General features: G+C 36.5%; 1 protein-coding gene across 4 annotated transcripts in view; it reads left to right on the top strand.

Moving 5' to 3' along the window:
• Positions 1-22,417, top strand: part of HS2ST1 (heparan sulfate 2-O-sulfotransferase 1) — a 187,686-nt gene that overhangs the window by 149,835 nt on the left and 15,434 nt on the right. For all 4 annotated transcript variants that reach the window (XM_004262991.3, XM_033432095.2, XM_033432102.2 and 1 more), the window contains 2 exons: positions 4,381-4,466; positions 16,610-16,748. In XM_004262991.3, coding sequence (XP_004263039.1) covers positions 4,381-4,466; positions 16,610-16,748 — 225 coding nt within the window. The remainder of the gene's footprint in view (positions 1-4,380; positions 4,467-16,609; positions 16,749-22,417) is intronic.

Raw genomic sequence — 22,417 nt, 5'->3', positions numbered from 1 at the left:
TAGCACGGGTTCAGGTCTGGTTCGACTAGCAAATAAATCACAACACCACTCCCTATGTTGTTGCTTGTGTTTTCCCTAAAGGCATCTTGTGATTACTTGCTAACCTGACTCTGCTTGAGTTATAAAATCTGACAAAAATCACAGTTTAGAATCTGCTCCAGGCTAGCCATAAAAACATCTCTTTTCCTGTACTATATCTAACTACTACTTCTGAAACATCTTCTTGATAGCCTTTTGCAATCAGAGTATGGAAATTCTCTTTGGATAAGGTCACTATGGTGACTTTATTTCTTTTCCCCAAGAGTTTTCGGTGTCTTCAGACTCAACCTCATTTGATACTACTAGCTTTGTTCCTTTTTGCCTCTCACTTTATCGTTCATTAGTGCCAAGTATCATAGTCAGTAAGAATCTATAAAATGAACTGAGTAAAAGCTTGCTCACCTGATCTGCATTTTCCCCTACTCCTCTCTATTCCAGAGCTTTATCTCAAGGTCTTGGGCAGAATGCGCCACTGTAGAGGAAAACCAGAAGAAACACTGAGAGACAAGTGGTACAGAAGAGGCGAGAAGGCAGAAAATGACAGGGCAGGAACTGCAGCTAGACTGGTGAAAGGGAACAAGTGAAGATGAAGAGAGAGGAGGGTAGGGAAAACTCTGGAGAACTAAGAGGATAAATATTAAACATGGCTAAAAGGAGAAGTGGCTAAATTAATACTTTGAAAGGAAAATGTTAAAAAAATACTGTTCTTCAAAGAGGATTAATTAGATCGTTATGTCCTTGCAGATCACTTTTGAAGAGGAGATTAGGATGGTGTAGAATTTCAGTTGTATGTAAGTGACACTTCTAAATGCTCAGACCATTCTCCAGATGAGTGTGAACCACCACTTTAACTTATTGACAACATTTGTTTGCTTAGCACTTTTTTCTTTCCTGTGAAATAAATCTCAGCTCAGCATCTTTTTGATTTATTGCAAATTGTAAATCAGCCACAGCTTTATTAATGAGACTTTAGCAGATTGCCTGAGTTAAATGTTGATGAGATGAAAGAAACAACATACATATACATATATATTAAGTACGTAGCCTTCAGTATTCTCTTAGTTGGAGATTAGAGAAAGATTCTGTGGGTTTTGGAGACAGCAATAATATAGTGTAGAGAATTTAAAAGCAATAATAACCCACCTGAATTTGTGTCAGAATTAATTTAGTAAAATAAAATTCAAAGTCCTACAGAGTCATTTAGACTGGATCTCTTAGTTTTGACCAGCAGTGTTCAACCCCTGAGGTTACCCAAGACAATAAAAAGGCAAGAGTAAGTCAGCGGCCATTGTTGAAAAAGGGTTATTCAGTATGAGCAATATGAGAGTAGTGAGCAGGGCGGATTGGAAGTTGAGATTATAATGAATGTAATGAGGAAAATAAACAATTGAGAGAGATATATCAACAGAGCTTTGAGATCTTAGAGGTTGAGGAGTTTTGAATGACTGGATCTCAGAGGTTTCCTGAGCAGTGGATAAAGCCTGAAATTCTCAGTGTCCAAGTTTGTTGATCAGAATTATAGTACAAACGATATCTGTCTGCTCTTCTTTCAAATCCTTCTGGTTCCCCCCTCCCTTGTTTAAATTGGACAATAATAGATTAAAGAAATTAGCTAGTGGTATAGAAGGATGATTGGACCAAAATCTGAGGTATACGGTTCTTGGGCTTCAGTTTCTTTATCTATAAAATAACGAGTACAGGATATCCTTGGCCCTTTCACCTCTAAAATGCTGATTCTATAAACAAGAGAGTTTGAGTTTGGTGACAGCAGTAGAAGATTCATGCCTTGTTCTGTTCTGTTCCCTGAGTCCACCTGGAGGCATAACCCTTTTACTTATTTTGTTACTTTTTATACTGTGTTTCTTGGCATGCTTTGGTTCTGACGTGCTTCCGGCATCACTGTGTGTGGGTAGATGGAGAAGACTGAGTACCAGGGTCATTCTGCTCCCGTCCCCCGTTCTTTTTTATATATTGTGGTAGCTTATAAGATATTCTTTAAAAAATTGTTCTATTTCAGTATTCTTTTTTTCCCTATCACAAAAGCAGTGACTATGAGAATATATCCTTGCTAAAGAGCTTCTGTAGACCTCAGGCCTCCTTTGCAGGTGCTGCGGAAACAAGCTTCACGTTGATAAAACCAAGAGCTAGGTCCTGGGCCCACACACGCTAAAGTCGTGTTCCTTGGTGTGGCCCATTGACCTGGCCATCACGTGGAAACTTGTTAGAAGTCCAGAAACTTGGGCCCCACTCCAGACCTTCTGAATCAGAATCTGTGTTTTAACAAGAGTCCCAGATGATTCATTTGCACATTGAGTTTGGGAAGCCTGGCAGCAGTCCAGATCTCATCCAGCTTCCTGGGCTCTTCACCTCACATCGAAGGACACATGGCAGATGAAGTGTGTCTTTAGGAGGATTTAGTTTGATCTTGACTGTTCTTTGGAAGGGTGGAGGAAAAAAGAATACTTGAAGTTTACACCTAAGTCTTTCATCACAGTGTACTATGATCCTCTAACATTTGGCTTATGTAGCACAGTTTTGTCAGACTTCAATCTGGCGTCTCCTTTCATTTCCCTCTTACACCATCACATCCATATTAAATCAGCTTCTGGAAAATAGAGCTGAGTTGTAAATATGTCTTAAGCACCCTTGAACCATCACCTACCATTCCTATTCTCTTTGCCTTCTATTTCTCCCTCATTTGGTGCTGAAATACTGAAACTGATTTTCATAGAATCAAAAGCTTGTTTAATTTACCATTAAGTGAAAATTATAAGGATTTTTCATATTCAACATGTAAATTTTTTTAAGGATTCAGTTTATGGGTTATATAATTTTTTATTTTCTGTTTCTTTTTCACTTGTCACTTGATATTTTTATTCTATTTGATGCCTTACTTGAAGAAGAAATAGGAAAGAACCTGGTAATCTCAAATCACACATTTGTTTGGCTCTTCTGTTTTGGTGGGGAAAAACTGCAAATATCTGCAAAAATATAATTGTGTATTCTCTAATGCAAAATAATTTTGTTATCTACATCCAATTTTCAGATGTTAAGGATGTGTGTGTGTAAGATAATAACATAAGGTTCATTTCATTTCCCTTCTAAAAACTCCATTATTTCTCTTAGTATATGAGTTATTGATGCTTCCCCTAAAAAATAAATTCTACTTCCAGAATCTTCCATTTTTCCTTAGTTCACATCCTCCGACATAAGGTTGCTTCTGCACTGTTTCCCTACTCTGTCCTTACCAATGGGCCTTATCCAGGAGGTAGCCATCATTCATGGCTATTAACTTATTGACTGACCTGGTAAGAAGTGTGCCAGAATATCTCCATGTGACTAACTCTATTCTAAAACGTAAATGAAAGATTGATAAATTGTCAAAAGTATGCGATTGACAGTCCTGTGTGTTAGAGGCTGAGGTCACAGCTTGCAGATGCTTTCAGTGCAGCAGGGGGCACTGGGCCCCCAACCCCTCACCCATCCCCACCCTGTCTCTAGTCTCCAGAAGAGATTCTCAACCACCTACTGTTGATCATGCAGAGATTTTCTTATTAGAAATTTATACCATTTTTCTTTGAGAAATTATGTATCACTGCCTTGCAGCTGGTTTATAAAGTTCTATATTAACCAGTTTTTAACATTTTAATAATATATTTACAGTTAAATAATTTTTATATTAACTAATCTTTTGTACACTTTTAATTCCAATAGATTAAAATAGTCATATTTAGATATCTTAAAAATTTTATGTGTATCACACCTCTAATTTTATTAAGCTTTTTTATCAACAAGTTAATGATATCTGCTCAAGCTTATGATATCTGCTCTTAGCTCTTTAAAGTCTTCTGTTTCTCATCCTTTCTTTAATCATTTGGATTAAGGATTAGTTGATATTTGTTATTTGTTGAGTCATTAATAAATGAGAATTTTTATGAATAACAAGTCTCTGAGAAGAAAACAGATTTGCATAGACTATCCCCATACTGAAGTGCTGCCTGCTTCAGCTTGGGTGTTGGTACCCACCCTCCATTCTCCTCCCCTCCCCTCCCTTCCCCATATAAATGTACTCACTCTACTGTGTCGTAAATGCTTGCCTTGTGCAGTTTTGTTTTCAGGATCCTCTTTCACTCTTTTCTGAGTGTGGTGATAGTAGCTTCTCTATGATGAATTAGCAATTACAGGTCACTGCTTTCCTTAGTTGAAGCCTGTATTTCAAGCTCTGTAATCGTCAAAGTGGTGTGATTGCTTTTGAATGTCTAAATGAAAAGTATTTTGCTATCACCAAACTTCATTTTCTTTAAATTGTACTTAAATAATGAGTATGTTCTCCTTTTTTAGGTGCGCTTTGTAAAGAATATAACTTCCTGGAAAGAGATGAAACCAGGGTTTTATCATGGGCACATTTCTTATTTGGATTTTGCAAAGTAAGTTATATCTAAAATGATACACGAAAGAATGCTTTGTACTTTAGCAACCTAAAAAGGAACTAATATATTAAATTATTATGATTCTGATGTTAAAAAAACGTACTGGCTTGTGTTTGCCACTTCTAGATATGTAATTTCAATATTCCTTCTAGTGTTATACTGCCCTCTAGTGTTCATAAATCGATCATTGTAAAACTAATTTTAGAAATTCAAGGTAGATTAAATTTAGGTAATGCCCTTTAAAGTTATTTATTATTATTATATTTCTGCTTCCTGTACAGTCAAATGACACTATTTTAGGAGAGCCCCAAGTTTTAAGCTAGAGGCCAATCAGAGTATGACTTACCACGTCACTGACGGAGAACAGAGAAAGCAAAGGAGCCACTACTCAGTTATTGGTGCCCTAAAGTGTCTGCTTCTCAGCCAAGACACATTTCCCCTTGGGCTGCCTTGTTTTAGCTTTAAAAATGAGATCTATTCTAAGGAGACTTTTTTCTTTTTCTGAGTGAATGGCGTTTTGGGGTTTTTTTTAACATCTTTATTGGAGTATAATTGCTTTACAATGGTGTGTTAGTTTCTGCTTTATAACAAAGTGAATCAGCTATACATATCCGTTTATCCCCATACCTCCTGCCTCTTGCATCTCCCTCCCACCCGCCCTATCCCTCTAGGTGGTCACAAAGCACCAAGCTGATCTCCCTGTGCTATGCAGCTGCTTCCTACTAGGTATCTATTTTACATTTGGTAGTGTATATATGTCCATGCCACTCTCTCACTTCATCCCAGCTTACTGTTCCCCCTCCCCGTGTCCTCAAGTCCATTCTCTACATCTGCATCTTTATTCCTGTCCTGCCCCTAGGTTCTTCAGAACCATTTTTTTTTTTAGATTCCATATATATGTGTTAGCATACGGTATTTATTTTTCTCTTTCTGATTTACTGTATGACAGTCAGACTAAACTCTGTATGACAGTCTGTAGGTCCATCCACCTCACTACAAATAACTCAATTTCATCTCTTTTTATGGCCGAGTAATATTCCATTGTATATATGTGCCACATCTTCTTTACCCATTCATCTTTCAATGGACACTTAGGTCGCTACCATGTCCTGGCTATTGTAAATAGAGCTGCAATGAACATTGTGGTACATGAATTTTTGAATTATGGTTTTCTCAGGGTATATGCCCAGTAGTGGGATTGCTGATTTGTATGGTAGTCCTATTTTTAGTTTTGTAAGTAACTTCCATACTGTTCTCCATAGTGGCTGTATCAATTTACATTCCCACCAACAGTACAAGAGGGTTCCCTCTTCTTCACACCCTCTCCAGCATTTATTGTTTGTAGATCTTTTGATGATGGCCATTCTGACTGGTGTGAGGTGATACCTCATTGTAGTTTTGATTTATATTTCTCTGATTAGTGATGTTGAGCATCCTTTCATGTGTTTGTTGGCAATATGTATATCTTCTTTGGAGAAATGTCTATTTAGGTCTTCTGCCCATTTTTGGATTGGGTTGTTTGTTTTGTTGATATTGAGCTGCATGAGCTGTTTATAAATTTTGGAGATTAATCCTTTGTCAGTTGCTTCATTTGCAAATATTTTCTCCCATTCTGAGGGTTGTCCTTTCGTCTTGTTTATGGTTTCCTTTGCTGTGCAAAAGCTTTTATGTTTCATTAGGTCCCATTTGTTTATTTTTGTTTTTATTTCCATTACTCTAGGAGGTGGGTCAAAAGGATCTTGCTGTGATTTATGTAGTAAAGTGTTCTGTCTATGTTTTCCTCTAAGAGTTTTGTAGTGCCTGGCCTTACATTTAGGTCTTTATCCATTTTGAGTTTATTTTTGTATACAGTGTTAGGGAGTGTTCTAATTTCATTCTTTTACATGTAGCTGTCCAGTTTTCCCAGCACTACTTATTGAAGAGGCTGTCTTTTCTCCATTGTATACTCTTGCCTCCTTTATCAAAGATAAGGTGACCATATGTGCATGGGTTTATCTCTGGGCTTTCTATCCTGTTCCATTGATCTATATTTCTGTTTGGGTACCAATACCATTCTGTCTTGATTACTGTAGCTTTGTGGTATAGTCTGAAGTCAGAGAATCTGCTTCCTCCAGCTACATTTTTCTTTCTCAATATTTCTTTGGCTATTTGGGGTCTTTTGTGTTTCCACACAAATTGTGAAATTTTTTGTTCTAGTTCTGTGAAAAATGCCAGTGGTAGTTTGATAGGGATTGCATTGAATCTGTAGATTGTTTTGGGTAGTATAGTCATTTTCACAATGTTGATTCTTCCAATCCAAGAACATGGTATATCTCTCCATCTGTTTGTGTCGTGTTTAATTTCTTTCATCAGTGTCTTATAGTTTTCTGCATACAGGTAGTTTGTCTCCTTAGGTTGGTTTATTCCTAGGTATTTTATTCTTTTTGTTGCAGTGGCAAATGGGAGTGTTTCCTTAATTTCTGTTTCATACTTTTCATCTTTAGTGTCTAGGAATGCAAGAGATTTCTGTGCATTAATTTTGTATCCTGCTACTTTACCAAATTCATTGATTAGCTCTAGTAGTTTTCTGGTAGCATTTTTAGGATTCTCTATGTATAGTGTCATGTCATCTGCAAACAGTGACAGTTTTACTTCTTTTCCGATTTGGATTCCTTTTATTTCGTTTTCTTCTCTGATTGTTGTAGCTAAAACTTCCAAAACTATGTTGAATAATAGTGGTGAAAGTGGACACCGTTGTCTTCTTCCTGATCTTAGAGGAAATCATTTCAGTTTTCCACCATTGAGAATGATGTTGGCTATGGGTTTGTCATATATGGCCTTTATTACATTGAGGTAAATTCCCTCTATGCCTACTTTCTGGAGGGTTTTTATCATAAATGGGTGTTGAATTTTGTCAAAAGCTTTTTCTGCATCTATTGAGATGATCATATGGTTTTTATTCTTCAATTTGTTAATATGGTGTATCACATTGATTGATTTTCGTATATTGAAGAATCCTTGCATTCTTGGGATAAACACCACTTGGTCATGGTGTAGGATCCTTTTAATGTGCTGTTGGATTCTGTTTGCTAGTATTTTGTTGAGGATTTTTGCATCTATGTTCATCAGTGATATTGGCCTGTAGTTTCTTTCTTTGTGACATCTTTGTCTGGTTTTGGTATCAGGGTGATGGTGGCCTCATAGAATGAGTTTGGGAGTGTTCCTCCTTCTGCTATATTTTGGAAGAGTTTGAGGATAGGTGTTAGGCCTTCTCTAAATGTTTGATAGAATTCGCCTGGGAAGCCATCTGGTCCTGGGCTTTTGTTTGTTGGAAGATTTTTAATCATAGTCTCAATTTCAGTGCTTGTGATTGGTCTGTTTAAATGTTCTATTTCTTCCTGGTTCAGTCTCGGAAGGTTGTGCTTTTCTAAGAATTTGTTCGTTTCTTCCAGGTTGTCCATTTTATTGGCGTGTAGTTGCTTGTAGTAATCTCTCATGATCCTTTGTATTTCTACAGTGTTAGTTGTACTTCTCCCTTTTCATTTCTAATTCTATTGATTTGAGTCTTCTCCCTTTTGTTCTTGATGAGTCTGGCTAATGGTTTATCAATTTTGTTTATCTTCTCAAAGAACCAGCTTTTAGTTTTATTGATCTTTGCTATCATTTCCTTCATTTCTTTTTCATTTATTTCTGATCTGATCTTTATGATTTCTTTCCTTCTGCTAACTTTGGGGGTCTTTTGTTCTTCTTTCTCTAATTGCTTTGGGTGTAGGTTTAGGTTGTTTGAGATGTTTCTTGTTTTTTGAGGTAGGATTCTATTGCTATAAACTTCCCTCTTAGAACTGCTTTTGCTCCATCCCGTAGGTTTTGGGTCGTTGTATTTTCATTATCATTTGTTTCTAGGTATTTTTTGATTTCCTTAAAGACACTTTTTTTTTTAAGTGATTTTCCTTTATAGTGATTTGCCTGAATCTGGACATAACTAACTCTTATTTTCCATGTTTTTGGGGAGGCATGGGATCAAGGTATTCCTATCATAATTCTCTGAAGAAAAGTTCATAAAACAACAGGCTTACATATCCAAGCACTGTGGGGCTCCCCCTAGAGTCTGTGCCGCTTTAAGTACTAATCAGAAAACTGGTCAAAAGGAATATTCTGTAAGCATATGTGGCTTGGTGAACCCATTTAAACGTTTTATGTAACACATTGAGTATCATTATAGGAAAACCTCAAATGCAGATCTTTTCCCTAATAAAACTCTGCACTAACTTCAAAAACATTAAAAATAGTTTTTTAAATTATTTAAGCTTAGACATGTTTGCTCATTCATTGCAGTAGCAGTCATGACTTCAAAGTAATACACCCTCATGTATTTGTCAACTTGAACGAGCATTCTGTGTAAAATCCAAAAATTTAATTGATATCCCACTGTCATTTTAACTTCTCAAATTTGAAAAGGAGTTGAATGAAATATTACTGATTCACATTGATAATAAATCTGAACTTTTTTGAAAAGCCCATAATTAAAAGGAGTCTCCCAGATATTACATACATAGAACAATATATTCTTATTGCTAGTTTCTTCCACAGCACTCAACATCTTACAGTAAAGTGGTTGCTTTAAAGTTAGATGTACATTTTTCTATAAATAATTCATACAGCAATATTGAAAACATTTTATAGGCAGCTTTAAGATAAACTAATTATTTTTTCTTTACAGAGGCATTGGACCAATTTCATAAACTTCATTCATATTCATATTTTCCCTCAGGGCTGCATTATCCTTCAATTGAATGTTTGTTACCTTTTCACCTAAATGGTTTATTTTTTTTGCACACACAGCTTGGTTTCTCATACTTGAGGTTTTCATTATTAAAATAATATATTGAGTGCTTTTGCTTTGGGCAAAAGTCTTACACTTAGAATGAAGTTCTGGTGTATGCTAGGGTTTTTGCAGTTAAGAAAATATAAAGGTTCTTTGAAAGATTAATCTCATTTTTTAAATATTAACATGAACATTTAAGGGTTTGAATATTTTCCTAATGTGTTTCATTTTATTGGAAGCAATATGTATTGTGAAAAACTTTAATAGACCTTTACAAGATGTTAAACAAATACCTTAAAAAAATCAACAGGCAGAAATGTATTTTGATGTATATAGTCACAAACTATTTTAGATGTAACTACTATCTTTTAAAATAATTTTTAGTTTGTCATACTCACCACGAATGAGTAAGGAAGAGGAAAGGAACATCACTTTACCAATTTTTTAAATATTTTATTGTTTAAAACATATTCTTGACTGGTGTAGTACTTTGTGGAGTCCATTAAAATACTTGCCTTCAGGAGAAAACCGTCAAATTTGATGAAAGAGATATTTAGTCACATAGCTTTTCAGTTGCCTTAGCAGAAACACTAAAGAGAGTACAAACCCAGGATACCCCAGGAAACCCAGGCAGTAAGATAAAATATTAAATAAAGTATTAAAAGTGGTTTCTAATTTAGACTGATCACTAAGAAGCACACATTTTATTTGCAAGCTGATATCGGCTCACGCTGTGTTTTGGTTACAGTTATCTGTTTTGGTTTATCTGTTTTTATTCAGAACTTTAGAATAATAACAAAAATATCTTCTTGTTACATATTTGTATTCCTGTCCTGTCTTATTCCTTTTTGTCTTAACTCTATCCTTATTTTTTTAAGCACATTTCCTAGTTCTTCCTTCCATTTTTCCCTTCAGTGTTTAATTACTGGTTTTTTTAAATTGGTGAACAAACCATTTTAAAATAATGCAGATATGCTAACATCATAAATTTAGAAATTTTCCAGTGGAAAAACATTGTGTAGGTTAGACATTTTCAAATTGTCCTAGGGTGCAGGCAATATAAAGTTGAATAAGTTGCAGTTCTTGTCCTCAGTGAGTTCACTGAAACCCCCTTTTTTACTATTATTATCACTTCATTATGGTTCATTATAAACAGTGAAAATATTATAGATTATTCTCCCTTTTAAATTTATACCACTCATTTATCAGCAGCATCTATCACTCCCATTTTGATTTTCTTCAAATTTTATACAAAAGAAAAACATTTGAACATCTCTTTCAAAAACCTTTTTCAGAACATTTTCCTTTATAAAGGATAATGTCCAGCTAAAAGAAAACTATTTTAATGCTGTTTTTGATCAGACTCTGCTGAGATTTTTTTATGATCTAGCTACCTAGGGTCATATGTCAGCATCCGGTCTTAGAAAGATATTTGGAAATTATTCTTGATCCAACAGTCAGTTTTATTCAGGTCCACGTCAGGTGTGTACTTTTGTGGTCATCCTCAGGAATGAGTATGGGTTTTCATCACCATCATTTTGGTTTCTCTGTATCACCCCTGTTGTCTTTTTCAGAACAATAGAGGTAAATCAGTAAAGAAACAGATATGTCAGGACAAGTTTGGTAGTATGTAGATTCATGTGCGATTGTCCCTTTTGCCTTGTACGTATCTGCTGAACCAGTTGAAGTTTGCACCACTTTCTACAACTTTCAACAAATATGTCACAAACACTGTAGAAACATTTTTAAAATTATTTTAATCATTGCAAGTAATATGCTAGAGTTGGCTTTTTATTGATTTGTATTACTAGCTCTTTCTGTAGCATTGATCCTGTAGATGCTAAGGAGTAATCTCTCAAGTCAGATTTCCAGTTAAATCCCCCTCAGTTCCTTCCCAGCTCAGCAGTCTCAGCCACATGACTTCAGATCTTCAGTTTCCCCATTTGTAAAATGAGGATAATTAAAATAACTACTCCATGGGTGGTTGTGAGGATTAAATATGATAATGTAGGTGAAGCAGTTAGTTTGTGACTCACACAGAGCTGTGTTAAGCCCTTTTAAAACTCTGTCTTCGTTCAGTTACCATGTTGTCTTACTGGTGTTTTCTTCTCCCTGTCTGACTCTGTGCTGGCCCTCCTTATTCCCAGGTCCTAATAAGGCATTGCTCAAGATTCTCTCTTTGCCTCCAATGTTCTCTTTTGGGAAGTTTACCCATTTTTATTTATCAAGACACCCAAGCAAGAAACTTTAGAGTCATCTTGAACAACGCTTTTCTTTGCCACATATATCTAGTCAGTCACCAAGTCTTTTGAACCTGGCTTCTTTCACTGAGCATAATGCTTTTGACATTCATCCAATTTGATGCGTGTATCAGTAGTTAGTTCCTTACTGAGTAGTAAGGAAGGAGGCACCACCATCCTTACTGTCCATCTACCAGTTCCTGGATACTTGGGTTGTTTCCAGCTTTCGGTGATTATGAATAAAGTTGTCAAAACATTTGCATACAGGTTTTGTGTGGACATAATGTCTTCATTTCTCTTGGGGAGGACCTAGAAGTGGGATTGCTGGATTGTCTGGTAGCTCTGTAAGACACGGCTAAGCTGTTTTCCCAAGTGGCTTTATTATTTTGCAGTCTCACCAAAAGTGCACGAGAGTTCCAGTTGCTGTGTATCCTTACCAGCCTTCGGTATTGTTGGACCACACTCCCCCCTTTTTAAAATTTGGGCCATTTTAATAGATGAATGTTCTTTTTAAGAGATAAATAATTATTTTAAAAACCTTTTATTCTTAACATCATTATCAGTGGGACCAATAAATACCAACAGGTCATTCACTGTTTTTGAAACAAGACAATGAGAACTTACCACTAGAAGGATTTGAAGCTTTCTATGAACACTTTAGGGATAAGAGAGTCCAGAATAAATATGTACAGTCCTCCCTTGTTATTTGCAGGTTCCGTATCCACAGATTCATCCAACCATCGGTTGACCGTATAAGATATCTTTGTTCCCCCTGTGAGACTGCTGATTAACTAGAAGTGTTAAATCTGGTATGAAGCAGACATCTCAAAGCGTTAATGCTTCCCAAAGGCTATTCAGCCCTCCTTCAGCTTCATCATCTTCCATTTAGGCTTTGCCTAGCCAGTTGACAAGGTTCCTTTCAAAAGTTCTGAGTATGCACTTGTTCTTTTAGCTATTCTTACTGTTCATTCATCCTAGGCTATACAGAGTGTGGGTGTAAGGAAATGTGCCTGGTTTGTCTCTCTTGCCGTCGTACATACATGCTGACATGGCAAGAATAAGGTTTCTTACCAACCTGCTGCTCAGATTATATTTTTTCCCTTTTGATCGCCATATAACATTGCAGATTCCTACCAAATCTGCTCTTCTCTTCCTAGGAAGATTATGTTCTAATGGGTCAATGGTAGTTTAGTTTCCTGGAGGGAAGATGGGTTTTCTACTCTTCCATCTGAGCCCTCCTGAGGAACAGCTCAGATGACTGACCAGGGTTAAAGCTGGAGTCTGCAACTACAGAACATATTTTTCCACTGGTACAAAACTACCTGTTTGGCCAAAGTTTTAAACATACAAACCTAAGAGGATGCTTGTTTCCTAACTAGCTGAGCTGAGTGGCCTGATGCTCTTTTATCATGCCTATTTTCAGTTATAATTCCTTGCCTTTATGTCTATACAGCCATATCCTAAGTTATAAATAATAGTTCTTAGCCATTTTCAGAAGAAGTTCACATAGCTTATCTCATTAAAATCATGTTTCATACATATAAGCACCGCCCAAAGCCATGCCCCAGAAAGTCATTTCCCAGACAGCAGGAAGAGTTTTCTCAAGTGCCATGTCCCCCTTCCACTTCTACTTGGTAAGAATTGCTATCTGTTCCACACGTCAGGGGCTAGCAGAAAGCAAAAAAGAAGAGGCATTGGTAGGAGATGTTCTGGGACGAAGTAATTCCCAAGGGAATAGTTCACGTGGATCAGTGGCTAATAATGGAGATGATAAAGGAGGTTCCCAGGGAATCCCACAGTCTTAAGAATGGAGTCATTGCCCCACTGCCCTGTGCTTCCCCCTTTTAGATTCCTCTTACAAGACAGCTCTAGCAGTTAAGGTAGCAACTGTGTATCCCTGATACCTCCCTACCTACCCTCTTCTCACTAGTGGGTGCACTGTCCCACAAAAAGGCTTTTGTAAGTGGCCAATTCACAACGTTCTATTCAACCTAACTTTAATATCCAACACCTATGTTTCTGACACTGAACACTAATGATAAAGCCATGAACAAGAGAGAAACAATCCTCTGCCCTCATGGAGCTTCTACCCTGATACCTAATTTGACAGTGCCGTATATTTGCAACAATACCGTTTCTTCCTTTAAAAATTTGTGAAAAATTTTTTTTACTGAATTGTTGGTTTTATAGGTTTATGAGTTGTTCAGTGAAAAAAATATGTCCCGAGTTCTAATAAACCGACTCACGAATTTAATATAATAATGTTTTACCGAAAAGTTCTGTGTAGTTTTCAGTATTTCCATATGTACAAAGGATTTTAGTGACTTAGACTTACACTTACTTAATGATGAGAAAAGGACTAGAATTCAGAAGAATTCCCCTTTTTACACACAAAGCAATTTTATAGAATACAGCCTGTTTGTAAGTTAGGACTTCCTGTTCAGTTAATTTACAATAATTCAGAAGCTAAAAGAATCGAGTTATATCCAGGCACCTTGCTTTTTTCTCTTCTGTGATCTCTTTTCACTACTCATTTGCTTAAGCATTTAGTGTAAAACATTTATAGAATGCCTGCTGTGCGTAAGACATTTATTGTAACAGGCAGAAGTAAGGGGAAAATGTGAAACTAGTTAGGTTAGCTGTGTGCTTTTTAGTGCCTTTGAAAAAGTATTTTAGTAAGAAGGGAAATTTGTTATAAGCAGTTAGCTAAATTGAGGGTTTCTGTGGACCGACGAGTGAACATATCAAGACTGTCAAGAGAATAATCAACTTCCACTATCTCTTATTGAGTCATACAACTTAAGCTTACTTTTCTCATTTCTCACTGTGATTCCCAGTTTTAGAGAGATTGCTAATACTTTTTTTAATCTTTCAAATAGTACTAACCAGCGGGCAAGTATTTATGTATACCAGGCCCTGTGAAATATATAAAGGAAGTGTGAAGCACTCTGCCTACCCTCACGTGGCTTATAATGCTATTGGGGAGGAAAGACTTACAAGAGAAACGCTAGCAGGACAAGCCAAGAGTAAAACTGCCTGATAGCAATAGCTCCTGGGTGCAGGTGTCAAATGAGAGCCGATAGCACTGTATGCTGGAGTCATCAGGAAGACTTCCTAGACTTCACAAGATTTTGTTATTGCCCGCTTCAGTTTATTCCAAAACAACAGCCAATAACCTTTTTTCCCCCAGCTTTATTGACACATAATTGACGTATAACATGGTGTAAGTTTAAGGTGTACCATGTGATGATTTGCTATACACATGTATTGTGAGATGTTTACCACAATAAGGTTAGTTAACACATCCTCACCTCACATGATTACCATCTTGTTGTTGTCGCTGCTGTCATGATGAGAACATTTAAAACCTACTGACATAGCAACTTTCAAGTATACAGTATGTACAGTATTGTTCATTATAGTCGCCATGCTGTACATCAGATTCCATATCGTGACACTTCTCGGCTGACTCAGGAAGGCCTCCCTCCTGATACATAACGTGCTCTACAAGGCCCACGTGATCTGCACGTCTTCTACCACCACCCCCATCTCTCCACTCCCATTCTCTGTTCCTGTCCCCTTCCTGATTCTGCTGCAGCCAGATTGACCTCCTTGCTGGTCCTCAAAAATGCCTGGCACTTAGCTGCTTTGGGGCCTTCATACTTCGAAGTCTTATCTTCCTGGAACACTTTCTCCTAGATATCTACATGGCTCTCTTCTCATCACATAATAATACTGCTGCCTCCCTGGAAAACCCTGTTTTGAATTGTACTCTCCCCACTTCTCCCTATTCCATGCACTGCATCATTTCTCTCCTTAGTATTTTTACCATCTAACATATTTACTTATTTATTGGTTTATGTTCTGTCTCTCCCAAGTAGAATGTTAACTCCAGAAGGATGAGGAATTTTTCCTTTTTTTTCACTGCTGTTTTCCTAATATTAGAATAGTTCCTGGAATATATTGGATACACGAAAAGGTACTGTTTGAATGAATGAATGTAATAGAAAGAATAGGACTAGTTAAGGAAGATAGAATGAGCAAAGGCATGTAAGGAGAAATAGGAGTTGTTGGGAAGCAGAAGAGGTGGGCCTAACTGTAACAGATAGATGTTTCTTGTTTGAGGAGAGTTGAAAATAAAGTTAGATAAGTAAGGTGGAACCCAAGACATAAGGCAAGCAGACATTAACAACCAAGTAAAGGAGTTTGGGTTTGAAGTCAACATAAACAGTAGGGGTATTTCAGGTTTCTAAGAAGAGTGATCTAATAAATGAGGAAATATCAGTTGAGAATTGGTATGAAGGTAGACTGAAAGGGAGAGAGACTGGATGCAAGAAAACCAATTCTTATTATTAGAAAACCATCAATTATTGCAGTAATCCAAGCAAGAGGCCTACAAAGAGGGCAGTTGTGACAAGAAAGGAAGTGAGGAAGACAGGTCAAATCTCTGAGAAAGCCTACAAAAGAAAAAGTCAGAAGGACTTGGTAACCGTGCTAAAGAAGAATAAAGGAGAGTCAGGATAACACTGAGGTTTAAGGCTGGGATACGTGAGGATATTAGAACAGGAATCAGCTAGACAATTCTAGGATCTGCAAGGGTGGCTAAAGTATACTCCTTCTGTGTTCCTCCAACTCTATCATTCCCTAAGGAAATAATGCTGAAGACTTAATGTTTTTCACTTCTATCTTGTCTTTAAAATTAGCATCACAGACGTTAGGCTCAAATGATCGCGCTTGTGTGGACTTCTGCTATATCCATTGACAATGTTTATCTAGTTTGGTGGGTCAGAAGTGAGAAATCATTGCTATGTGAAATTGAAATGTTTTATGTAATTCTTGCTAGTAAAATTTAAAATTATTTGTCACTCAATTTTCCCTTCTCTCCTTTATCTTCAGCTGTAATTTTAAAATTCTTATTTCTTATTTACTTTATTGTAGTATAATCCTAAAATATTTTCTAATCTCCACATACTGCATTTTATTTAATTAACTCATGTTTTTTTCCATATAGAACTAATACCTCAAATTTCAATTTCAGGACACCCCAAACAGAATGAAAGGGTTGATGTCACCTTTTAAATTTTTCTCTATTTCAGATTTGGTGTGAAGAAGAAGCCAATTTACATTAATGTCATAAGGGATCCTATTGAGAGGCTAGTTTCTTACTATTACTTTCTGAGATTTGGAGATGATTATAGACCAGGGTTAAGAAGACGAAAACAAGGGGACAAAAAGGTAATATTTTAGTTTTAGAATTTTTATAAAGATGAAATGCAATAACAGTGAATGCTTTTAAAATTTATTAATGATTATAAATGTATTCCTTGCTTATTGTGGAAAATTTCAAAAGAGCCCAAAAGTATGAAGAAGTAAAAATAAAACTACTTTGTAGTTGATATTTTGGAGTATATATAATATTTTGTCCTTTTAAAAAATATTTGACTTGTGTTCTGGAGCTGAATATTTGTTTTATTATAGCCCTATTAATAATTTTCTATGAGATCACTATAATAACTCATTAATATGATACATTTGTGTACATAGTTTGGTTCTCTTAACCTTGATGATGGCAGTTTACGTTGTTTTTTTTTTTTTTTTTTTTTTGCGGTATGTGGGCCTCTCACTGTTGTGGCCTCTCCCGTTGCGGAGCACAGGCTCCGGACGCGCAGGCTCAGCGGCCATGGCTCACGGGCCCAGCCACTCCGCGGCATGTGGGATCTTCCCGGACCAGGGCACGAACCCGCGTCCCCTGCATCGGCAGGCGGACTCTCAACCACTGCGCCACCAGGGAAGCCCGTTTACGTTGATTTTTGATCATCTGTTTAGGGACACTATTTTGTTAAAGCAGCTTATTTTTTCAGGCAAGATGAGAATAATAGCTTAACAGGGTTCTTACTTAGCAGGTTCAGATTTGAGTTGTCTTCTATTTAAGTGCGTCCTCCAGAGTAGCCCCAGACTTGTTTTTCTAAGAAACCAAACTGTGTCAATTTTCTGGTGGAATACCTTTACGGGGACCTCGTTGCTCACAGGATTGCCCAAGGCACAGGAGACGCAGTCTGACATAGCCTGAGACCTCCTTCTCCTGCCTCATTTTCGCCTCAGGCACCCAGTGCATCACTGGGTGCCTTACCTGAAATGTCACCGTCCTCCAGACTTATTACTTCATACTTTTTGCACACGTGTTGTTCCCTATGTTTACAATGTCTCTCCTTCAATCTGAAAACTCTTTGTTCACCTTTAAGATCCAGCTCAAATGTTACCACCTCTTTCATAAAGTCTTTTCTGGCAGTGAGCCGTGTCCCTTTCAAAGTTCCCAGAGCACTCCATTCAAATCGCTATTTTTTAAATATTTATTTTGTGGTACTTGAATTATTTGTTTACATATATGTCTTCTCCAAAAGGCTGTGAACGTCCTGAAGCAGGCGCTGTATTTCCTTCACCTTTGTCTCCTCCATATCTAGTACGAGTACGGTGCCTAGTTCATCTGTAAGCGTTCAGCAAATGGCTCAGTGAGGGAATTCTGCACCTTTTAAACCTAAAGTGTTGCGTAATGGTGATGCTAGATACTTGCTGTATTATAGTAATTAACACCCAACAATTAATTTTTTTCTAAGTTGGATGTGCCCTCTGTCACATGAGAAGGCAATGGTTCTTTTGTTTTATTTACCTGTTTATGTTTTCTAGAAATCGCTATTTCTTTCCTTAGTCTCAAGGCTTTAGACAGAAGGTACTGATCCAAACAGTACCCTTTTTTTTCAGCGTCCACTCATCTCTTAGTATTATATAATCTTCTAGAAAAAATATATATAATTATATTATTATGGAGTGTCTGTAAAATTTTGTAAAATCTGTAATATAACGCTTTTGTGACCTAGTACTTTAAAATTTATTGTTAGTTATTTCTAAATTCACTTCAATGCTAACTACTTTCTTTTTTAATTTTAGCCCTATCATTTATACTAGCTCTTACTCAGTAATTGTTAGTATCCATCTCCCTCCTTCAACTAAAGGAATGTTAGTGTTGGTAAGGAAAAGATTCACAGTCATGTAGGTTCCTACATCTGTCATGTCACGTCAGCCCTGGATACCGTGGTTTTGTGGTTGCTATCCTCTGTAGTTTAGGGAATTAGGTAACAATAATACTTAATATAACAACAATAATAGCTCACATCTATTGAGTGCTTCTTGTTTATCAAGCTCTGTTTTAAGTCACATATTATGTATTTTTTCAGGTGGCCTATACAACAATTTTATGGGATAATTGCTGTTGTTGTGTCCATTTTACAGATAAGGAAACTGGGGCACAGAAAGGTTAAGTACCTTGCCCAGTGTTATACTACCAGTAAATGGTGGTGCAGGAATTTAAACCCAAGCACTCCAATTCCAGAGCTCACAGTCTTAACCTCTCTATACCCTTGAAAAAGGAGGGAGGGAAAGCAACATGTCACTCGATATTTTTGTATGAGAGATGTTCCAAAGTTGTATATTCAATGCTCACAGAAAAACCTAGGCAGATATTTTAACGTAGTCTCCCTTTCATCTTTGAAAGCTTTAGGTAGGTATGCCCTCTCCAGCCTGGAGATTTAACCATTCTTCACCCTAATGATGATAGTTCTTGGTCTGTTTTTTTTATGTCATTATAAAATACATATTAATACACCTGTTTATTTAGATGTAATATTAGTAACATCAGCAAAATACTCTTGTATTACCTTAATTCTCACGGGGACAGGGCCATCTTCAAATGCTTTATCAAAGTAAAGAATTACTTTGTTTTGTGATAGGCAAAATAGACCTTTTCAGTCCTGAAACATATTGAAACACACGTTTTTAATAATTTGGCTTGTTTCTCATGACATAAATGTTGGTAACATTCTGGCACCTAATGAGTTAAATAAAGTTGTTATATTGCAAATAATTCCTTAATATCTTTAACTGGCAAGAGTTTTCTTTAATAAACTCATATCTGTAAAGTTGGTAAGACTTCGTGGCATATAGCACTTTGGAAGATGGCAGGGTATTTGAAGATAACGGGGATTAAAAAGTGGCTATGATGGCAAAGGCTAAGGCTGGAAATACCTTACAATGGCTTCATTTCCAATTTCTGGTTACACTGTCAATAATTTCAAAGCCATTTTAGTCATATGTGTATGCCTGTGATAGCTTTCAGTTGATCTTGTAAGGAACATACGATTTGCTTTATTTGGGAGATTTCAAATACTCTGTTTTTCAAACTTTATACCTAGAGTTTTGCATAATTTAATCTCTGTCCCAATACCTGGAAAATAGGGATATTTAGTAATCCAAATATCAGCATTCAAGAACTACAATATATAAATCAGTGGTTCTCAAACTTTTTAGTCTCAGAACTCCTTTTACTCTTTTTATTGAGGACCGCCAAGGAGCTTTTATCTATGTGGGTTATATCTATTTCTGTTCATATTTACCAATATCAGTAAATTTGCCAATTGACTGAGAAACTTTTAAAATAGTAACTAATTTAATAGTAACAGTAGGAAACCATAATATGGTAACATAAATAATATATTTTAATGTAAATAACCATTTTCAGAAAAAGGTATAAATAGTGGCATTTTACATTTTTGCAAATTTTTAAAACACCTGATTTAATATAATATAGACAGCTGGATTTTCATATCTGCTGCTGAATCAGTCTATTTAATACATTCTTTTGGTGAAGTGTATGAAGAAAATTCAGCTTTACACAGATATGTAACTAGAAAAGGCAGTATTTTAATAGCCTTTTCAGAAAATTGTGGAAATTCTTCTTTAATATTACACTAAAACTTAACTAGTAGTAGTTTCTTAAAGTTATTGAAGTGTGGAATCTGAAACCATAGCAGTTAACCTTTTATGTTCTGCATTAAAATCCACTGATATATTTTATACTTTGAATGGATTTTTTAACCAAGCATAAATTTTTAACCTCATGTATTGGTCATTTGGAACACATTAGTTCACTGAGTTATGTGGATCTTCCAAGTGTTGGCACATTTTATTATACAATATCAAAAATTCACATTCGTTAACGTCACCACTTATCTCATCAGAAAAGTCTGTAAGTATTGGGAAACTGTCAGGCTTATGGTGACAGATGAAGTAAAAATAAATTTAAATTTTTATATTTTTTAGTTTGAAAGCTTACCTTTTATTACTGGCACCCACAGGATTTCTCCATCTTGACACTATTGTTGCTTTTGGCCAGAGAATTCCTTGTTGTGAGGGCTGCCTTACACATTGTAGGACGTTTAGCAGCATCTCTGACCTCTACCTAGTAGCATCTCCCCTACACCCTCTAGGTGTGAGAACGAAGAAGGTCTCCAAACATTGCCAGATGTCACCTGGAGGTCAAAACAGCACCAGTTGAGAACCGCTGGGCTACTAAGACTGTCAGTTGTTTTCTTTCAAGTGGCAGACCCACTTTGTTCATTTTGAGAAAACATTAACCAAATACCCAAGTTTGAATAGTTTGTCTCTCAGGCCTTCTTTCAGCATAGGCCTTCTTACAGCTTCCAAATAACTACATCTATAATTCTCATCACTCACGTTTTCTAAATATGTAAATATTTATCTTATGAATATTTCAGTTTTGTACTATCCTATAGGTTATTAATCATTTTTATTAATTATTGTTTTATTAGCAGAACACCAAGGGGGTTATACTTATGGAAAGAGTGTATAGTTACATGCTGTAAATAACAATCTAAAGGAGAATCAGTTTTTGCTTAAGAAGTACTCATTGATCTCAGAGATCAATTCCTACCCCAATTTGCTTTTCGTATTTCTTGCTCTAAATTAACTAGACTTATTGACAGCTGTAGGAATTATAATGAATTCAGAATATTATACCTAAAAATATGTATTAGTTTATAAAAGATATTAATGAGGTTAGAAGAATTCCATACTTAGCCACTACCTGATCCTACTACTGGCTTACAAAATACTGCTTCCGTAGTCCTTAGCAATTCATAATCCCCTGACTATGGTTTGCTTATTGAACATGGATTTTACACAAAAGCATTTGAGAACTTATTACTGTTTGCTTAGAAAGTGTTTTATATGTACAATGCACCACAGGAGGGCTTCCCTGGAGGCGCAATGGTTGAGAGTCCGCCTGCCGATGCAGGGGACATGGGTTCGTGCCCCGGTCCAGGAAGATCCCACATGCCGCAGAGCGGCTGGGCCCGTGGGCCATGGCCGCTGAGCCTGCGCGTCCAGAGCCTGTGCTCCGCAGCGGGAGAGGCCACAACGGTGAGAGGCCCACGTACTGCAAAAAAAAAAAAAAAAAAAAAAAAACCACAGGAAAGCAATATAATATCTTTGCAGTTCATATTTAAAGGTTTGATAACTCTTTGTTGTAGACCAGTTTCTCTATCTCAGTAAAAGGTACAATCCAGAGTCAGCCTTGACCTTTCATCTTCCCAGGCTTCTGATCGAACTACTATATATGTGGTTCAAAAGAGAGAAAATGGAAAGAAAAGTCCGTTGTAATGAAGTTGAAGAAAGAGATGATGAATTCAAATTGGACATTATTTTTAGTCATGTATAAGCAGATGGAAATATCCACTAGAAATGTATTTGTGTCTCAAGAAATAAATCTGAACTTAATCATAGATTTGGGAGTCATCAGCATTAGGTGGGAGTTGAAACAAGGGATTGAATGAAATTGCACTTGGGAGACATACAGAGTATGAAGACAGGACCAAACGAAAAAGGAAGAAGAAGAAAAGGGGGTGCAAATATGTAGCTCTGGGGAATGACAACATTTAAGGAGTAGGCAAAGGGAGGGAAGCACACCAAGAAGACTGAGGTTGGAGAATCAGAAGACAAATCTGGCGAGTCCTTGAAATGCATGGAAAAATCATTTCAATCACCAAGAGGTT

This window comes from Orcinus orca, chromosome 1, assembly GCF_937001465.1.
Source record: "Orcinus orca chromosome 1, mOrcOrc1.1, whole genome shotgun sequence".
Classification (NCBI taxonomy): domain Eukaryota; kingdom Metazoa; phylum Chordata; class Mammalia; order Artiodactyla; family Delphinidae; genus Orcinus; species Orcinus orca.
Note: the sequence above shows the minus strand (reverse complement) of the source record. Positions and strands in the feature narration are given on the sequence as shown.